Here is an 18,089-nt window from a genome sequence, read left to right as displayed (position 1 = left end):
CAAGATGTCTGTTTATTTTTAGCTGTATAAAAACACGAGCCATATTGGTATGATGGAAGAGAGTAGGCAGAACAAGCGAAACCACAAAGGCTGGACTGTGTTATCTGTTTACCTAATGTTAATGGTTTTCAGCAGATTTTTACTTCTTCCACTGCCTGGGTCTGCATCCTAGACTGCCACTACTACAGCCAGCAGGTTCAACACTTTATGTAGGAAACTAGTATTGCTTGATGCAAGGAGAATAACCATGTGCATTTGTTACTTTAGGCTGCATATGAATTCACTTGAATTTTTCAGCTTGATAACACTTAAACAGTTGATAAGGCCAGAACTTTCTCAAGGGACTAGGGAGTTTGGGGTGCCCAACTCAAAACCTCCTTGAGCAACTGTAGCCTAGAAAAACATGCCGCTTTTCCTTTGCTGATGTAGCTGAAGTGGTAGAATATGCCTAGTGCGGATGGAGTTATACCAGTATCAAGGTGCTGGGGGTGGCTATTTCAAGAAGGAGAATAACCATACTATTTTAAGTGCACAACACCAGGGCCTATTACTGGTATATGTATACTGGTTTAAAAGCCCACACAATTAGTGTAGAGCTTGTCCACACACGAAGTTAGCATGGATTAACCAGTGTAGTGTAAATTTGCACCTCCACTCACTAAGGCCTGGTTCCCGGGGCAGCTGTTCCTTGTGCACAGTCAGTAAGAGCAGCGCTTTCAAAGTGGAGTAAACGACCTCACACTTCTGTGTGTTGAGAGAGTCTGCACAGGAAGTCTATGCACAACCGCTGCACTGCCACAAAGCTGTGCACTAGCTTATCATAGACTAACTCCCCAGGGTAGACACAGTTACACTGGCCCAGCACTCCAAGTCTCCTATGTGCACTTGCATGGCTATACTGGGCAGCCATGAGACCAGGTGTGATTTGCAACTTTCACAGCTGTTCCAGCAAATGACCCTTGTGGGTAGATGCAGTTCTGCTAGTGAAATGGCAGATTTCCTGGTATCACTTAATTTTCTCTGGAGGCTACAATAAGCTAGGCTACCAAAAGAACAGTTCTGCAAAAGGTTCTTTGCCAGGATCCTTAAGTTGGCAACACCTGGCCTTGAGGAGGGCTGATTTTCAGAGTTTGAAGTATTCATACTCTGAAAATCAGACCCCTTTGTCTTCTGCTGGTCATCAAAGACTGCTAGTTTCCAAGTACCTTGCAGTTATCACACTCCTACACCCATCAAACAGCATAGGGAGCCTCCTGCTGTATTACTGACTGGATTATGTAACCTTTTCTGAGGGCAAGCTTGATTAGACTGATAAAATTGACTAAATCAGACTGAGTAGTCATTCTGGTGCCTCATGGCTCATTCAGTCTACTCCTAAAGCTCCTTCTATTTTCCACCAACAATGGGTTCTCTTTCTGCACCTCCATTCCTGCTTAGACCGTACTAGGAATGATACAGAAAACTCGAGCATGAAACCGCTCCCTCCCTTTTGCTGTAGGGGTATACAAGTGGCATGACTAAAAGCCTCATTCTACTCTGGTCCAGAAATACATCTAGAGTGGCTCTGCTGAAGTCAGGACACCTTTACAAAGCATGCCTCGATGTGTTAACCAGGGAAAAGGGGAGGGGGCAACTGGAACGCTTATCATCAGGGAGGGCTTGAAAGTCCAAGTGGCTAGTTTCAGTCTGACGGCAGTGGTTTTACAATGCCCTGGAGAAAGCAGTCTCCACTGCAGAACAGTTACTGAGTAGCAATGTGGTTTAGGGCACAGGGTACTGGACAGGCACGCCAGAGCCCAGCTCTGTTGCTGACCTCATGTGTGACCCTAAGCAAGTTACCTCACCTCTCTGTGCTTCTTTGTCCCACCCCACCAGCACCTAACCCACTCTGTGTTTGGACTAAGCACTTTGTTCCAAGAGCTGTTCCATGACTATGTATGCACAACACCCGTCACTTGGAAGCCTATTAGAGGCCTTCTGGCACAAGCATAATACAAATAAGTAATAAGAAATGACCCTTAGCTTGATCTAGCAGACCCTGCCATTAAAACAAACATTATATCCTTTGTGCAAGCAGCTTTGCCTAGTCTTTCAGAGCACACAAGGCCCTTAGAGAGGAGGTTATAATAATAGCACCCCCTGTGGGGAGTGATGCCTGTTTACACCAGCTGAGGATCTGGCCCTTGTGTATTTTCAAAGGCATTTAGAACTGTTTTCCTAGAGAAGTTGGGTGCTTCTTGCTGGCTAAGGCAAGGGAAGGTTCAGCACATAGGCTGATTCAGAGAGAAATTCAAGAATATGAATCCAGACATTCCCATAGGGAACTAGGCTTAGTCCTTTCTGTGATTAAAATCCTCCCCTAGAAAGGTGAGTAGGGTATGGCTCAAACAACAGCCCTCCCTCCCTCATCCGCCCCTGGGCTGCTGCCTCACTAAACAAGGGAACAAATTCCCCTTCCCCGTTTGTTACGCAGAGAGCAGCCTGCCAGACAACCAAAAGTAACTTTCGGTCAAGCCGTCTGGGGTGGCTCCTGCTATGCTGTGCATTGCAAAGAAAAAGCTGCCTTTGTTTGCAAGGCAATAGGGGCGAAGAAAGGTATTCCCACCCTGGGACAGCTGCCAAGCACAAGGCATGTTACTCAGGCAAGTTTTCAGCCACATCAGCAAAGCGAACATCACATGGCTTCAATTATTTTTACCCCAGACAAAAAAAAAAGAAAGAAAGAAAGAAAGAAAGAAAGAAAGAAAGAAAGAAAAAAACAAATGCCAGAGTGATGTAACGGGAAACAGCTGTAACCAGACCTCAAGGCAAGGCTTTTAGATCAGGCTGTCCTATGAGCAGCAAGCCATGATTATGAAGCGAAGCTGATCTTGAAATCATCTTATTCATTTCCCAGTAAAGAGACCCCCTGGCAGGGTCTAGGGCTCGATCAGGGTAGGATACATGTGCCAGGCACTACTGGCTCACATCGCACTGGCTCCCAACGCCCAGCCTGCCCTGTGGAAGGAGCACTCGCAGCGACCTGAGGTGACCCAGCCTTGCTCGCGCCGAGAGGTTACTCCAGTTCATGGCTGGAAGGCGCTCTTACCCTCATGTGCCGCCAGAAGCCTAACAGGGAGGAGGTGGAGGAGGAGGGCAGCATTGTTTAGTTTAGATTAAACAGCAATTTTTTTCCCCCGGAGAGACAACATTTAGGCATAGTGACAGCATATTGCTTAAAAGTCAGGATAAGAGCAGTAAGCAAGATAACTCCCTTGCTCCATAAATAACATCTTTGGGGGGGTTGGCTAGCAACGGGCATTTCAGACTTCAGATTCCCCCACTCCCACCATTTCATCTGCAAAACCATGCATTAGCCTCTAGAAAATTGGCATTTGTAAAACAGTGCAGGTTGCTGACTGCTGAAAGGCACTGAGCAGCTGGGCATTTTTTTTACTTCACAGACCCAGCCGGGAATGGGATGGCAGAGAAAAGTTCTCTCCACCACAGCATGAAGGAACAGCTTACCTCTTTAACAAGCTTCCCGAGACTCTCCACCAAAGTATCTGTGGCATCTGAAAGGTCCTGCAAGGAGGACTCTAGAGAAATTCTTTTCTAGAAAGGAGAGAGAAACAAAAGCTGGAGATCACAAAAAAGGAAGAAGCAGGGAAATGTAAGCCCTCTGGCACATTCACACTCCCAAATAGAGCCAAGGCAATGGATGGCCTAGGGCAACGGTTCTCAACCTTTTTTGTACCAGGACCCATTTGTAAAACATCAATGGCCAGTCCCGACCTAGTGCCCCTCACTGCTGATCCACTGCCCGCCGTCCCCAGACCTCAGCCCCCCAGTGTGTGGGGCAGGGAAGTTGTGTGTGGGGTAGTGGGGATGACCCCAAGCAGCCTCTTGCAGGCTGAAATTCTGCCAGCCTGCAAATGAAAAGCCACAGTTTCCCACATTTTTCTCCTTTAAAGGAAAATCCGTTTTTAAAGTTTGTTCGCGACCCTTTCATATGTTCTTGCGATCCACGGGTTGAGAAAGGCTGGTTTAGAGGACAGGGCACTGGATAGAGATGGCCTTGGCCCAGACTTCCTGAATGACTTCGAGGGAGTCATTTAACCTGCAACGGACCTCAGCTCCTCATCGGGGACCTAAAATCGGGACCACCCATCTGGGGTCCTAAAATCAGGGCAAGCCATCCTCTCCTCTGAGGGCTTGGATAGAGGTGCTCAGATACATCAGCAATTAAGGCCACACAGACAGAAGTAGCAAAATGTGTGTCCCTTCAGCTGGGAGGGAGTGATATGTTCCCAACTGCTCTCGGCCTCAGAGCACAAGGAGCCCCCTTCCTCTCAGCATCATAATGCTGCTCTTCAAATGCCAGGGTATGACAGTTGCAGGCCTAGACATGCCAAAGCTGGGGAAGTATCCAAGTCAAATGAGGGCAGAACTGTCATTACCTGCAAGCCACAATTAGGAAGGGAGGCAGCCAAGCTACCTGAGAGTATAACAGGGTTGCTGGTCATGCTAGCACGTTCCTGCCACCTCACCTTTGCTGCAGAGCCATGTTTGCAGTTTGGTCCCCCCACTCTCAGACCCCAAAGGAATGCTAGCTTTGGTGGCCTTAGGTGAGGCCTGAGTGTTTGAGCTAAAATGCATATAATTTCCTTTAAAAGCAACTGGTTTCCATAGAATACTATCTGTGGAAAAGAGTACTGATAGGTGCCACGGCGTGGGAGTCACTGCTTTCAGGAAGCCTGTACTTATTCTGAAGGCAGATCTGTGCTAGCTGTGCTGTGTGCAGAGACCATGGCAGGCAACTGCCTGCCAACTGCTTTGTTTACACCTAGTCCCAGGATCCATCCTGGGCATTTTTATTTCATCTCATTTTACTTTGGGAAGGAGCAAGGAGCGATCTGCAAAAATTATACTTGAATGCAAGACATTTCACAGGAGACAAGTGTCAAGATTATTTAGCTCAGGTGTTTGTGCTAACAAGTTTGACAGCATCTCTCTTTCCGAAGGCAAGGGCATCTATCTTAAGATCATTTTCTAAGGTTATGCATCTGCAACTAAGAGCATGACAAAAAAATCAGACTAACACCTGAGAAAGCCCTTCCATTTTAAACCCCAGTTTTTTGGTAGTTCTGAAAAATTATCCTGCAGACTAAAATCTCTCGTGCTTATAACACTGATCTGGGAGGGAGAAGAACCTGTGAGGATTTCCTTTGGCTTATTCTCCTGAGAAAACAAGTGGCTTGAACTGCAGTTAGTCTAAATGGGCACTGCTCCATTGAATCTGCTGGGAACACTTATGCCAACTGAGGATCTGCTCTTCATTGCTTTTACCCACTAAATGTTTCACCTGCTTGGTTGGTGTGTTACTCAAAGTCTGTTGAAAACTGTGGACAGACACTCATAGACGTCAGTGGGCTTCAAACAATCAAGGCCTTAATCCTCAGATAACTCAAAATACACAATGAAAGGTAAACAACAACAAAACCAATTCAAACCTGCCTCAGGCTTCCTCCTTAATGAGATGTATTTGAAAAAATGTGGCTCACAAACAGCAGTCACAGAAGTGTGCTGACACATTAACAATAAGCTAGGGTAGGAAGCCCTACATATCTGCACACAAAGGACAAGCTCTTCTGGTGAAGCACACATAGGAGACAAAAAAAAAAAAAAAATCAACCCCCCCTTCCCCCGATTTCCTTTTCATTATATTACAGTAGCATTGAAAGGCTGTGACAGAGCCTGAGGCCCCCATTGAATTATGTTGTGTACTGACACATAGTTGGAGAGAGCCTCTGCTCTGAAAAGCCTTCAATGTAAATAGCTAAGATGAACCAAGCACAGAAGAAGAATATATTATATTATCCCCCACTGCACAGAAGGGGAAACTGAAATCCACAGGGCGTTGTAGTGACTCGACCAGAGCTGGGACAAGAAAGAAGCTCTTATTGAGTCTCAGCCCCGACCCTTGACATGATTCTGCCTCTCTTGTGGAGTCCCCGCAATTTGCATTTATGTTCCTTCACACTGTAACTTCACAGAAGCGTGCACTGAAGTAAGAGAGGAGAGAATGTGGCCTTCTGTGTTCACTGTAGTTTGATCCTGATTCATACCCTATATGTGTGAAGCAAGTCAAGCTAAGTGTAGTGTTAAGACCTGTGGAAGCATATCCCCATGGGTCTTTGCATGGCAATAAACTAAGACGCTCTATTAATTTTTTCCAGCCAACTATGGAAGAATTCATCTGTCCTTCTTGGGCATGAGCTGAGAATAGTGGGAAAGCTTTGGAGGACTGGCAGTGCTCAAAGAGAGCCACCCTGCATTCACACTCCAGAGTGGCTGTGTTAAGGGCTGAGCAGTTCTACATTCAACCCTGCAGAAAATGGCCCACTCCCTTTGGGTGTAGGTTGAGAGAACTTGAGGAAGAGATTGACTTATTAGTAGATGTTTTGGATCACTCGATATCATGTCAAATTAGCTTTGCAGAGAAGCCAAGCCCTAAACAAGGAATTCACAATCTGGCTTAGTGTTCTTTCCACCTCTGCCCTGAAGGACAAGAATAGATGGCTGACAGTCAGAATAGACAATGCACATCCCAAACCATGGATGTTAACAGATGTTTCTCATGCAACATGCAATAGGATGTGTTTGGATTGCTTGAGTAGGTCCAAGGCTTGTGGCCAATGCAGCTGCACACTTCCACATGACAGCTGGTTGCTTCTGGTAAATAAATGCAACTTCTTAGTCATGTTTGCTTTAAAATAGGAAATTGTATTATTTGTTAAAGTTACAATTTAAAACAGAATCTGGTTGATAAATCACTCGTCCTAAATTTCCCCACATTGTTTCCTAATGATACAAGTCCTGAGTTACAGTTTATGGTATGGGTGGAACCATAGCATTCAGCCAAAGACGAAGCAAAAACGACAGCAGAAGCTGGAAACTCAAATGTTGCTTGTAGTTCTAAGAAAACCTTCCCTTCATGGCAACTTTGCTTGCTGCATGAAATTAACTGGAATGTACACACAATGGAAAGTTCAGTTTATGCTACAGCAATGACTAAATGCCACCCATGTCATTAAGAGAGTGAGAAACAATTGTTTCCTGTTATCCCACCCAAACCCTCCACATGAGACTGGTGTAATGTGAATCACAGCATTTACAGAGTCTGCAACCATACTTATGAGGCAGGAGAAGGTTGGGTTACATGTGTTCAGGGGGATGTCTGCAGTACTCCATGCAAAACCCCACATGACTGCACTAAGGTACATGTGAGCTGTCCCTGTACACAAAATACTAAAACTACAAAGATATAAGGATGGCAAAAGTTTCTCTATACCTGAGAAAAAAATCATTTACTTTGCTTTGTTTGTCACCTGGCAGCAAAAAAACCACTCACAGAGATTCGATCGCTGTCTGTCAGAAAGCAGAAATAACCCCATATAGAACTGGTACAGGGGACAGTTGGTGTCAGATATGGTGGGTCCACATGGTCATACACACATATGCACACACACACACCTGTTCTACAAGGACAGCATACACCCATTTTCCAAGAAAAGCTGCTTCCTCTTTTGCGCTTTTAGGTAATCACTTGCAGAGTCACTGCTGTACTTCCATCTAAACTGACTTGCCTATCTATATATGTGCTTATACGAGGCAAAATCCAATTAACCATAATTAATTCCTCTGCCATGTTGTGACCCATCACCATCCTCCATTTTGAAGATGGGGGATCAAGATGCAAAATTGCTTGGTCCAAGGTCACACAGTAGGTCAATGACAGAGGAGCCAGACCCAAGTCTTCACATAGGGTTCTCTCTCTCAGGCCATCCCTGGGACACATCTTCAGCTATTTCCAGTTTAGGCAATTCTTCTTTGGGATATTCTAGATCTAAGAAATCGACTAATATTAAGTAGGATAAACACTACTCTTTGGGTCACTGTCTTCACCAAGCTGCAATCCTAGCAGTCAATTCACTTCACTTTGGGCCATATTTATTTCCTGTCTGGCACCATGCTATACACATGATTTCCCTGTAAAGGCTGTTTCCTTGCTAGTTATCTGTCACAAAAGATTTTTTTCCCTTCATAGTTGAACAAATGCCCTAATGCAGGAAGATCAACATACCACTTGAGCCCTTACTGTATAACTAAAATGGCCATGGAGTATTGTAGAGGGTGTACTGCAGTGAGGTGAATTTAACTGAGACTTATCTGCTCATACTATTCTTTTCCTTTGGTCCTGAAAAGATCAATGAAGGCAGTGGAGCCACATGCACATACATCAGCTGAGAACCTGCCCCAGAACTTCTGTTAATCTTGCATTTGAGCTTGAGAGCCTATAATTAAAAAGGGCCATTTCAATGGGGTTCCTTTTTCAGGACCTTAACTATTACTTCTATGATTTCTGCCTGTCAGTTTAACTGTGAGGTTGAGGCCAAATGAAGCCTTTCCAGAGTTTTCTTTATGCTATTGTCTTCATGGCTTTGTGTGTAAGTATGTTTGTTCTACATCAGCTTAGGCAGTGCCTATTTAACACATCCTCAACCTTCTCTATTTCCCATTTTGTGCTTCCTGGTATGTCTTTCCATGTGTAATGTCCTATCCAGGTGCAGCTTAGGCTCACCAAATTTACTTCCATATTTTGCATCCACCATTGAGTTGTGGATGGAAATTGCCAGGACTCCAACCAAACTAACTATCCTTGTGGAAACAAGTACTCAAAAGTTACCTCTATAAATCTGGACTCTCAGCAGAGATAATATCTGGCTACAATCTGGATACCCTCTATAAATCTGGGGCTCAAAGTAGATGGGGAGATCATCTTGCGGTTGCAAATTGTTCCTACATAGAGAAAGGCTGGGACTCAGTTATTTGAAGCGTCACCTCTGTGAAATGGGCAAAATACACCCCTATGAGGAAGGCTGGAAAAGGTCACTGAAAACTTTTATCCCCTTTTCCAAGTCACCAAAATGCAACCATCACCTTTTATTAACACCTTGAATAATTAATACATTAGCTCATATACACAATTAGTGTTCACTAAAACAGTTTCCTTCCAAGAGCCTGCACTTTTTCCAAAACAGCTTTCAGTGCTACCTTGGTTCTGGCCGCTTTTACCTCGTATCTCTACACTCACCACTGGTTCATTCTCATCTCTCTACATTCATCACTGGTTCGTTCTCTCTGTAAAGGCCTCTCTTAGGAAGGAAAAATGCAGACAGAGGATATGTAGAAAACAGAAAGTGAGCTACAGTAAAGAAGAAACTGACCTTTATGTAAAGGGCTGAAGAGTAATCAGATTCTAATGCTGACTAACCAACCCATTTGACTGGCGAAAAAGTCAAACCATTGATGCCTGACTGTTTGTCCTGGGAGCACATCAAATCTGCATGCTCATCATGGGTTTATTTCCATCAGGCAAACAGCAGAGTATTTCTTTTATTGGACAACAGATGCATCCTATGGCCCCTTCTGTTCTGTACTCTTTGAACGAGCATTGAACAAGCTTTAGTTCAAGTGCCTCCGCTGCCATTTTGAAGTGCAGGATGCTGAATACACAAGACGCTGAGGGCGTTTTAATTAAAGCGACTCTAATTAAAATGCCCCGCCACCCCCACCCTGGAGCACATATAGATGCCCAAGTGCATTTCTGTTGGATGTCTATGGGTTCATTCCAGTAGGGCATGTCATTTAGTACTTGCTTAAGCTATGTGGCAGTAAGTAAGCACTAAATTAATACACAGTACTTAAGCAAGTACTAAATGACTGGGCAGTAACAAGTTTTACTGAGCAGTCCTGACACTGCACGGGTTTTTTTCCATAGCACTGTGCAGTAGCATCAGCATCACGGTTTGTGCCCAGAGATGCTACATCGCCATAGCAATGAGCTACAGCATTGTAGCTCGTTGCTATAGCAAGTGTCTTGTATAGACTCACCCACAGAGGCACACAACATCAGACCAAAATACAGGAACAATGAATGGACCCGCTGGTTACCATGCAGCATAAATATTTTTCTCCTGACAAATCAAATTACAGACCACACACATTTGCAAGGCAACATCCTCATGTAACACATCATCCCAAACAAAAGACAGTAGATGGATGATTAGAGAAAGCTTGGTAGTTAGCTTGGGAGTCTAAGAACCTCTTTATTTTCCCCACTGGCATTAAATAATCCATTCTAAAACTAAAGTGTCAAGTACATTTGAGCACTTCCCCAAAAGCTTGCCCAACACAGCCATTGTATCATGGCTTCCATAAAATCCCCTAATGTCCAGCACTGCTGCTCCCATCACAGGTTATGCTTTCTAGTCAGTGTACTCACCAGCAGAGGCTTCAAAAGGTCTATATTAGCATGAAAGGCTAGGTCTGCTGCGTGGAGCTTTTCCTTAGGCAGGTTGCAAATGAAGCCTTCGCTGACCGCTGCTACTGTCTGATTGTGGATCATAATGAAATCAGACAGCTTCGATGCATTGCATAGATCTTTCAACCGCATTTGGTAGCCAGACATAATGACCTGGAAACATTTGTGAGATGGCATAAAAGGTCATTAATAAATCACTCTTGGAGCTAAGCTAATATCACCTAGATAGAAGGTTTCATTGAGCTGCATCAGTGTCTAAAAGTTAAAGTTAAAGGAGATAGGATATTTCTCCCTAAGGACTTCATGGTTATTGTCTATGAATGATCCTGAATTGTGAAGTGGGGGAGTATGTGTTCCCACTACAGTGCATAGGAAAATCTCTTATAGATGAGCTGTAAGGGGATCCACCAGTCAGACACACATGCACAATAGCAGGCTCTTTACTCTCCACAGCAACCATTTCCTGAAAACTAAGGCAAGCACATTGCTCAATTCATGTCTGTCTGGGAGCTCAGTCCCTGTGAAGGCTTGTGGTTAGCTTGAAGAAGTGTGGCAAATGTAACTGAAGAACAATGACCCGTGTCCTAAGTGCCTGCACAAAGCACAATTTCTACCTTGCAACCATATGGGACCAGATTCTTCTTGCTTCACACACAGGCCTGCCAAAGGGAGTTGAGAGAGTGAAGAACTTGTGATCTCTGCTTTCTGAGTTAATGGAAAGGCTCTCACTGAATTTGAGTACCAGCTCATACATGTGTGAGAGGGAACGGCAGCTTTGTTTGTAGTGTCAGACAGTCCCATTGGTGCTTCCTTCCCAATTAACAAATACATACAAGATGGGAGTGTTATCTCCTTCCCTCCCCTCTCACAGACAAGTAGCCACAGGCTAGCGTTTGTAATTTTGCAATGTTTTGGAACTAATCCAGTGCCACTAAAATCAATGGAGACCTGCCACTGTCTCCAATGGACACACGATCAGCTCCCTGTCAGCTGCCCACAGATCTTTCACTTCAAGTTAAGGCTTCCTTCGTGTCCATGAAGACATGCAAAGAAACCTCTGAGTAATCATTTCATGCCTGGGACTCTTGCTGAGTTGATATTATGTCCCTTTGATAGGTCATTCTGGGATTTGAGGCCTCTGGATAAAGGATGGTAAAAGGGTAATAGACAAGAGAAGTTCCATGACTTTACCAGAGGGCAGGGAAGGAAGGGTGTTGTTTTGCTTTGTGCATCTCTCTTTCTCAGCTTGTTGGGTTTTTTTGTTTGGTCTGTAATGACTGTCAGGCTTGGACCAGACATCAGCCCGGGTCATATCTGTTGAGCCATCAGAGTAAGATTGCTCTAATATTTTTCAAGGATAAAAGTGTGTCAAGCACCCAAATGCCAGTTCCAGAAAGTATGTATATGGAGCTGGTAGGAGGGACAAAGCTTTAAAGTGCAAAAGTCTTTAGTCCACCTCTGTAAAAGAAGAAGGATCCAACCTTAGCAGCCTGCTGAATAAATGGAGGACATTTGCCATTTATACATGATGACCCCTTAATAATAAATCAGTAAGGTGAGCATTGCCACCACACCAGAAACAGAGAATAATGGTATTGCTGCTAAAGCACTGGATTGGGAGGCCAGGCCTCAGTTTCTAGCTTAGACAAAGGACTCCTAGACTCAGGGTAAATCAGTTCATCTCTCTATCCCTCAGATATCTATCTGTAAAATGAGGATTAACACTCCTTCCTTCCACCTTGTGACCACCTTGTCTGCTCCAGTAAGCTCTTTGGGGCAGAGACTGTTTCTCACCCCATACTGGTCTTAGAACAATACGTTCCCAATCTCAGTTGCATCTTCCCAGTACTAACATAAGACAAATAATAGCTACATAAACATTTCTCTAAAATAACGACACAAGAAGCCCTGACTGCCCATCGCCTCCCTAAAAGACCCCCAACCGTATGAAAATTCTGAACTGCCTGAAATGGTGGTAACTTCAACAGGAGCATAAATTATAAATGACAGGATCATCTCTCTGAAGATACTTAATCTCACACTCCATTTTGTAGACGTTGGGATGGTTTCTGAAAAACAAGACTCAAGGCACTTTGCTGGATGCTCCCTAGTCATGCTATTCTTTCCAGCTGAATAAGCCTTGCATATAAAAATAAAATTGGGAGATTTGTTCTAGGCTCTGCACACCCAGGCAGGTAAAAGCAAGAAAATCCCACAGCTCAAAGCTAGTAGAGCTGCTATACAGTGACATGAAGCAGTGTCACCTTTCCCCCAGATATCCAATTAGACCGGGATCATTGGGGTTAGGATCCTTTTTTTTTTCCTTTTTGGTATATATGCACAGTGTCTAGCACAAATGGGTGCACAAAACTTTTGACATAATAAATATTAAGCAAATTGTAAAATTCCTTTGGCACTCCTGGTGAGAGAGGGCAGAGTTTGGGAATAACCCCAGGTCTCATACATGGGTACAGAGCAACAGTCCCTAGACAGATGTCAGGGATGGGGACATGTGTTTGCAAGGGGAGCTGTAGTCATTGCACTGACTCTCCGTTACTCCATCAAAGTCAAAACTCAAACCAGGCCTTCCTCCTCCCATGTCAAAGTTCAGCAGCAAAGCCAGACCTCTCACAGGAATCACCAGCAAAATCAAACAGAAACATGGAAGCTTGTCCCATGCTGTGGCTTTTGCCAGGAATGATGGAGTCTACTTCGATTTGATGCTATTTGCATTATAATAGTACCTGAGTGCCAGCAAGAGCTGCAGCCCCACTGCCCACCTTAACTGAACTGCTGATTTTGGACTTTGATTTCCAGATCCCAATATGAGATTTAATGATTTCTGCAATACTGGCATGATCCACTTGTAATGGAGTTCCTCAGTTAGCAATGTCATGGTTGCCAGTGTAGTCCTAATATGTTGGACTGCTAAGTATAACTCATCTTGTTTCTCAACTGCTTTTGTGACTACCATATTAAGGTTTAAGACCATGCCAGTGAGTTGATCTATTTAAAATGTTTCTGTGCCTTCTGTTGGGATGCAGTGGCAGAGGAGTTAAGGTCTTATGCTTCAGCTCTAAGGGTGCAAATTAAAGCCCTGTTCTGGTTTCTGGCCCACATTTGACCCAGCTGTAAAAGGTCATGGAGGTGGGGAGCGTGGGGGGAGCATCAAAAGCACCGGTATTGGATGCCATTCAAATCACTCCCCTGTGTGCTGTTGGCCAAGAAACTGGCATGCCTTAACCTCTCTATCCTGATAGGCTATTAGGTTTGGAGGGACATTCCTCTCCACCTCTAATACTCTGTGCTATACACACACTGCAGTCCTCTGACTATTCTGTATTCATGTCTCCTTAATTCTGAGTTTCAGAATGAAAAAAAAAACCCCTACAGTTGCAAACAGAGTCCTTAAAACAGTTAAAAAGTTTTTTTTTTAACATAACATATAATTAACTTGCATGATTAATTATTAAAGTGTATTACTGAGACAGATGGCTTCATGAAATTCAGAAACGCATCAGACATTTATATGAATGAAACAGACTATAAACACCGCAGAGGCAAATCTAGAAAGAGCTGATGGTCACCATACTACAGAATATGCAGGGCTCAACAGCAGAGGAGAGGAAAGAGTCCCCCACTGTGCAATCTGATGTCTCCAGGTAAGTTCTATCAGCAGAACAAACCTGGGAGAATTCTCCCAGATCATCTGAACACGTGTACACAGCCTATCCCTCAGCTCCCATCTGTAAATGAGGTAACACTGCTTGAAAAGGCATATCAGCTCTCTCAAGTCAAGGGCCCCAGTATTCCCTCATGGTGCCTTTTCATTACATGCATATCTTTTAACCTACTGTCCTTACGAATCTCAACTGAAATGAATCCAAACAGGAAAGAAAGCTGCATTACCCCATTTTGTAGATGGGGAGCTGAGGCATGAAAACTCAAATGACTTGCTTACAGCAACACAGCAGTTCTGGAGCAGAGTTGAGTATCTCCTGACTCCCAGGAGCTAATCCAACCTTACTGGATGCCAACTGAAGTGGGACTGTGAACTCTTTGGGGCAGGCACCATCGTTTGGTCAGCATTTTTACCATTTGCACCATGTGGTCCCTGCTTAGGACTAGGGCTCCCAAGAGCTAAGATAATACAAACAATAAATGATGCTCGAGTTCCTTACCCGCTGGAGGTTGACCTCAGCATCCAGCATCTCATCCACAACAAATGGTGGCAGGGACATATTTTGATGGAGGAAGTCTGAAAACGTCTCATTGTCAACCAGAAAATCACGGAGTTTCAACCCTGTCAGGTGAGAAACATTGAGTCTCGGTTAGAAGCAATCTAAAGGAGAAAGAATATGAACTCTTCAGACTAGAACAATGAGAGATGAGAGGGGTGAGGGCAACTATGCAAACCAGAGCACAGAGGAAGAACAGCAGCTGCTGCCTGCATGCTCTGAAACACAGCTTTAATGGATACATTCAAATTGCTGAGTTTTCATTTAAAAAAAGAACCTTTAAAAAAACTGTTTTCCAACACCCTCACAAAAGCCCAGCTTGTGCATTTAATCTGCTGCCAGGCACGTGAGACACCTCCCAGAATAAAAAGTTTTTCACTTTGGGTGACAGCTGCTGTAGCACAGGAGGCCTGCGCAAGTTTCTGGTCCCATTGGAACACTATTTTGCAGTCTGAATCAGGATTGGGCTTAAACTGGTGCACATGCCATTGAGAGTCTTATCAGAGTTTATCATGCAAGTGTTCAATCATTGCTAATACAGCTATGAACAATAATCAGTCACAAGATACTTGAAGACTAAGCCAAGACAAAAAAGTGCAGACACAAGTACATCACGTAGACAGATCACAGAATCAATGTCATCACTTCTGTGAATTTCCTTTTTTCTTTTTTTGTACAACTCTTGCACGAGTGGACTTCTCCCCCCCTGAAATCTCAAGTTCCTGGAGTCAGGGGATTACATAAGGCTCAGCTCCTCATGTTTCAGGAGAAAAGCTGGAAACTATGACCCAAATGTACCATTAAGACTCAAGAGGGTAAGAAAAAGACAGCCATAGGCCAAGCCAATGAGGTAGATAACCCGGCTTGCTTCCACTCAAAAAACAGTGAAGGCCTTAGACAACTGACATATGAGGACAGGCAGTGAACAAAGCCCATGGGTCGAGCCCTACAAAGATGATAATGCCCCTAGCCTCCCTACTCCATTGTGGCTGTGTTTCTCATCCCTGAGGGAGCAGCAGCTGCTATTGCACAGAGTAGCTCTCTCATTTTTTATTAGCCTGTCTACTTATAAGAGATCCTTGGCACAGATGAGGAGAACCCAAATAACTTCCTCCAAGCTGATGGGGAAGGGGGGTAGAGGCTCCATGTCACAACAACACGGGCCCTTGCTCTATGTATGCCACTCAGGGCTCTCTTTTGTGCTATTCAGTGTTGCCTTGGCAGGACACCAGTCTGCTTGAAGAATTATGATGAGAAAGCTGGAAGGGGAGGAAGGGAAAAAAAGCAAGGCTGCTTGTTCTTCTTGCAGCATGAGTGTATCGGGGTTACTGTCGGTCATTGCTCTCTAGCCTACATCTCTGGTTACAAGTTCCATGTAGCCTTTTTGTTCTACATGAAAAGTAATCATGGCCATCAGCTGGGTTGGAAGGAAGCTGGAATAAAGTTGACAGGAGGTTACTCAAGTAGGAAACACTTTCTTGCTCCCTTCCTAGCCAGGACCGTTTATGAAAACACCCATGGATCACACTACATGGGGGCTGGGGGAAGAAAGAAAAGACACCTTAAGCAGGCTTTTTCAAATTAGAGCTGTATTTCTTTTTCCCAGCTGGGGCTAGGATAAAGAAAAAAGGGCCAAATTCTCATGTGGCATTAATCGGTGTAAGCCATTTACACTGTTTTGCACCAGCTGAGGGCTTCAGCCCAGTCAGACTGAGATTTAGTGTTCTCTTCTCTCTCGGATTTCGGTTATTTCTGATGTGCATGCAGCTGGCTAAACCAGGGGCACTCAAACTTTTGGCCCCATGAGCCAGATGAGTAGGGCAAGGTGGGTTGGATTGAGCCCAGAGTGCCAGGATTGGACCTTGGGGCCCAGCACTGCCCCCACCTCGGCCCAAGCACCAGGAGGGGGCCCGAGAGCCTGGCACAACCCCCCCACCACCCCCGCGCACCAGGATTGTTCTGTGGAGGCCAGGAACTACCCTCTCCCATCCCAGTGCACTGGGATTCAATCCCAGGGTCCTGGCACCACCCTCCTTCTGGCCCCTCACACCAGAATTGGGCCCTGGGGAGCAGCACCATCCCTGCCCAGCCCTGCACACTGGGATCAGGTTCCCCAACCACTACACAGAGGCCACAGCTCCCCATGTGTCCAAAAATTTGGGGATGGGGGAGCAGTGCTTCTGCTTTCCTGCTGCCAAATGTCCAGACCCATGGAGAACCTCATGGGCCAGATGAAACAGGGTCCTGGCCGCACTTGGCCTGTGGGCCAGAAGTTGAGCACATCTGGGCTAAACAATTTTGCTCCATATTTGTTTTTTAGTGAGATCATCAACAGGGCTGAAATTCAGAGACAAAGGGGAAGGTGAAAAAAACAGAGGCAGCTAAAACCCTTAAATAAAACAATTCTCGTACATTTCCCAGTTGTTCTTCATCCTTTGTTATTTATTACTGCATGAAAACAGACTCTTTGTTAGTTGAAACCCTCTGTGTAATTTTGTCTTTTTGTACAACTTTTTGTACAGGAAAGCAACCTAACTCATTTTATAGAATGTCAAGAGACTTTTTGAATTCCCTCCAAATTAACAAATATAACAGGCCCAAAGTGTGTGTTTTTCCTCATGGTAGCTATCACTTAAAAAAATGCTCAGTGCTAGACCTGACTAAATACAGAAATGTCCCTCACACAGGATTTTTACATGTCTTCCAAGTTTATTTCCATAAATATTTGTGGGACAAGAGGTCTAAATGATAACACCTTTCATGGAACAGAGTTCTTGACCCTTTTCAATTCAGACATTATGCTTTTGATTGGTTTGAAGTTAAGCTGTTTGCCTTGAGCCACTTGTCTCAGCTGATGCAGAAGTCTCTGGCAAAACAGGTAAAGGCCAAGTTGAGAGCCCCAGTCCTGGTGTTAACCAAAGAAAAATCATTCTCTCTTTCCCTCCAGTGTCCCTTCCAGCTGTAGACACTGAATAACGTATAAATTTCCAAGTTCAAGTGAAATCCTTCCAAATCACTGAGAGCTACATAATGACTCACACAGGAAGCCAGAGCAATGCAAACTAAATTCCAACACTTTATAGATTAAAAAAAGAAGGCTCTTTCCTAATACTTCCTGTTCAATACCACCATCATTCTATCCAAGATTTTTTGTCCACCATTGAGTAACACTGAACCATGCAATACATTGGTTAAACACTTGCGCCAATGCCACGAACAGAACAGGCAGCAGAGCTAATGCCAGATGTATTAAATAACAGAAGCATTATGGCATGAAAGAACACATGCTGGCAATGACAGCGTAGTTTCAAAACACTTCTCTGCTATTAAGAGAAATTCTTCAAAACTCACCGGGAAAATCCATATACGACATACTGGGGCAGGACATCTCCCCTCCTTTCATTCCCAACAGAAAAAAACAGGACCATAGTATTGGTAGTATTTCTAGTGAACCAGCTGCAGATCAGGTTTCCAGGGTGAGTGAA

At 44.4% G+C, this 18,089-nt stretch overlaps 1 protein-coding gene across 2 annotated transcripts in view; it reads right to left on the bottom strand.

Annotated features, from left to right (window-relative positions):
- The window catches only part of ABCA1 (ATP binding cassette subfamily A member 1), a 116,402-nt gene that overhangs the window by 49,583 nt on the left and 48,730 nt on the right, over positions 1-18,089 (bottom strand). The window contains exons 1-4 of one of the 2 annotated variants that reach the window (XM_090038923.1): positions 17,956-18,088; positions 14,548-14,669; positions 10,328-10,519; positions 3,508-3,594 (exon numbers count right to left, since the gene is read on the bottom strand). In XM_090038923.1, the coding sequence (XP_089895049.1) occupies positions 3,508-3,594; positions 10,328-10,519; positions 14,548-14,669; positions 17,956-18,007 (453 nt within the window). In that variant the 5' untranslated portion in view covers positions 18,008-18,088. Of the gene's footprint in view, positions 1-3,507; positions 3,595-10,327; positions 10,520-14,547; positions 14,670-17,955; position 18,089 lie in introns of those variants that run through there. The other variant, XM_090038922.1, reaches the window with a different exon arrangement.

This window comes from Crocodylus siamensis, chromosome 3 (genome assembly GCF_052110815.1).
Source record: "Crocodylus siamensis isolate JL-2025a chromosome 3, ASM5211081v1, whole genome shotgun sequence".
Taxonomy (NCBI): domain Eukaryota; kingdom Metazoa; phylum Chordata; order Crocodylia; family Crocodylidae; genus Crocodylus; species Crocodylus siamensis.
Note: the sequence above shows the minus strand (reverse complement) of the source record. Positions and strands in the feature narration are given on the sequence as shown.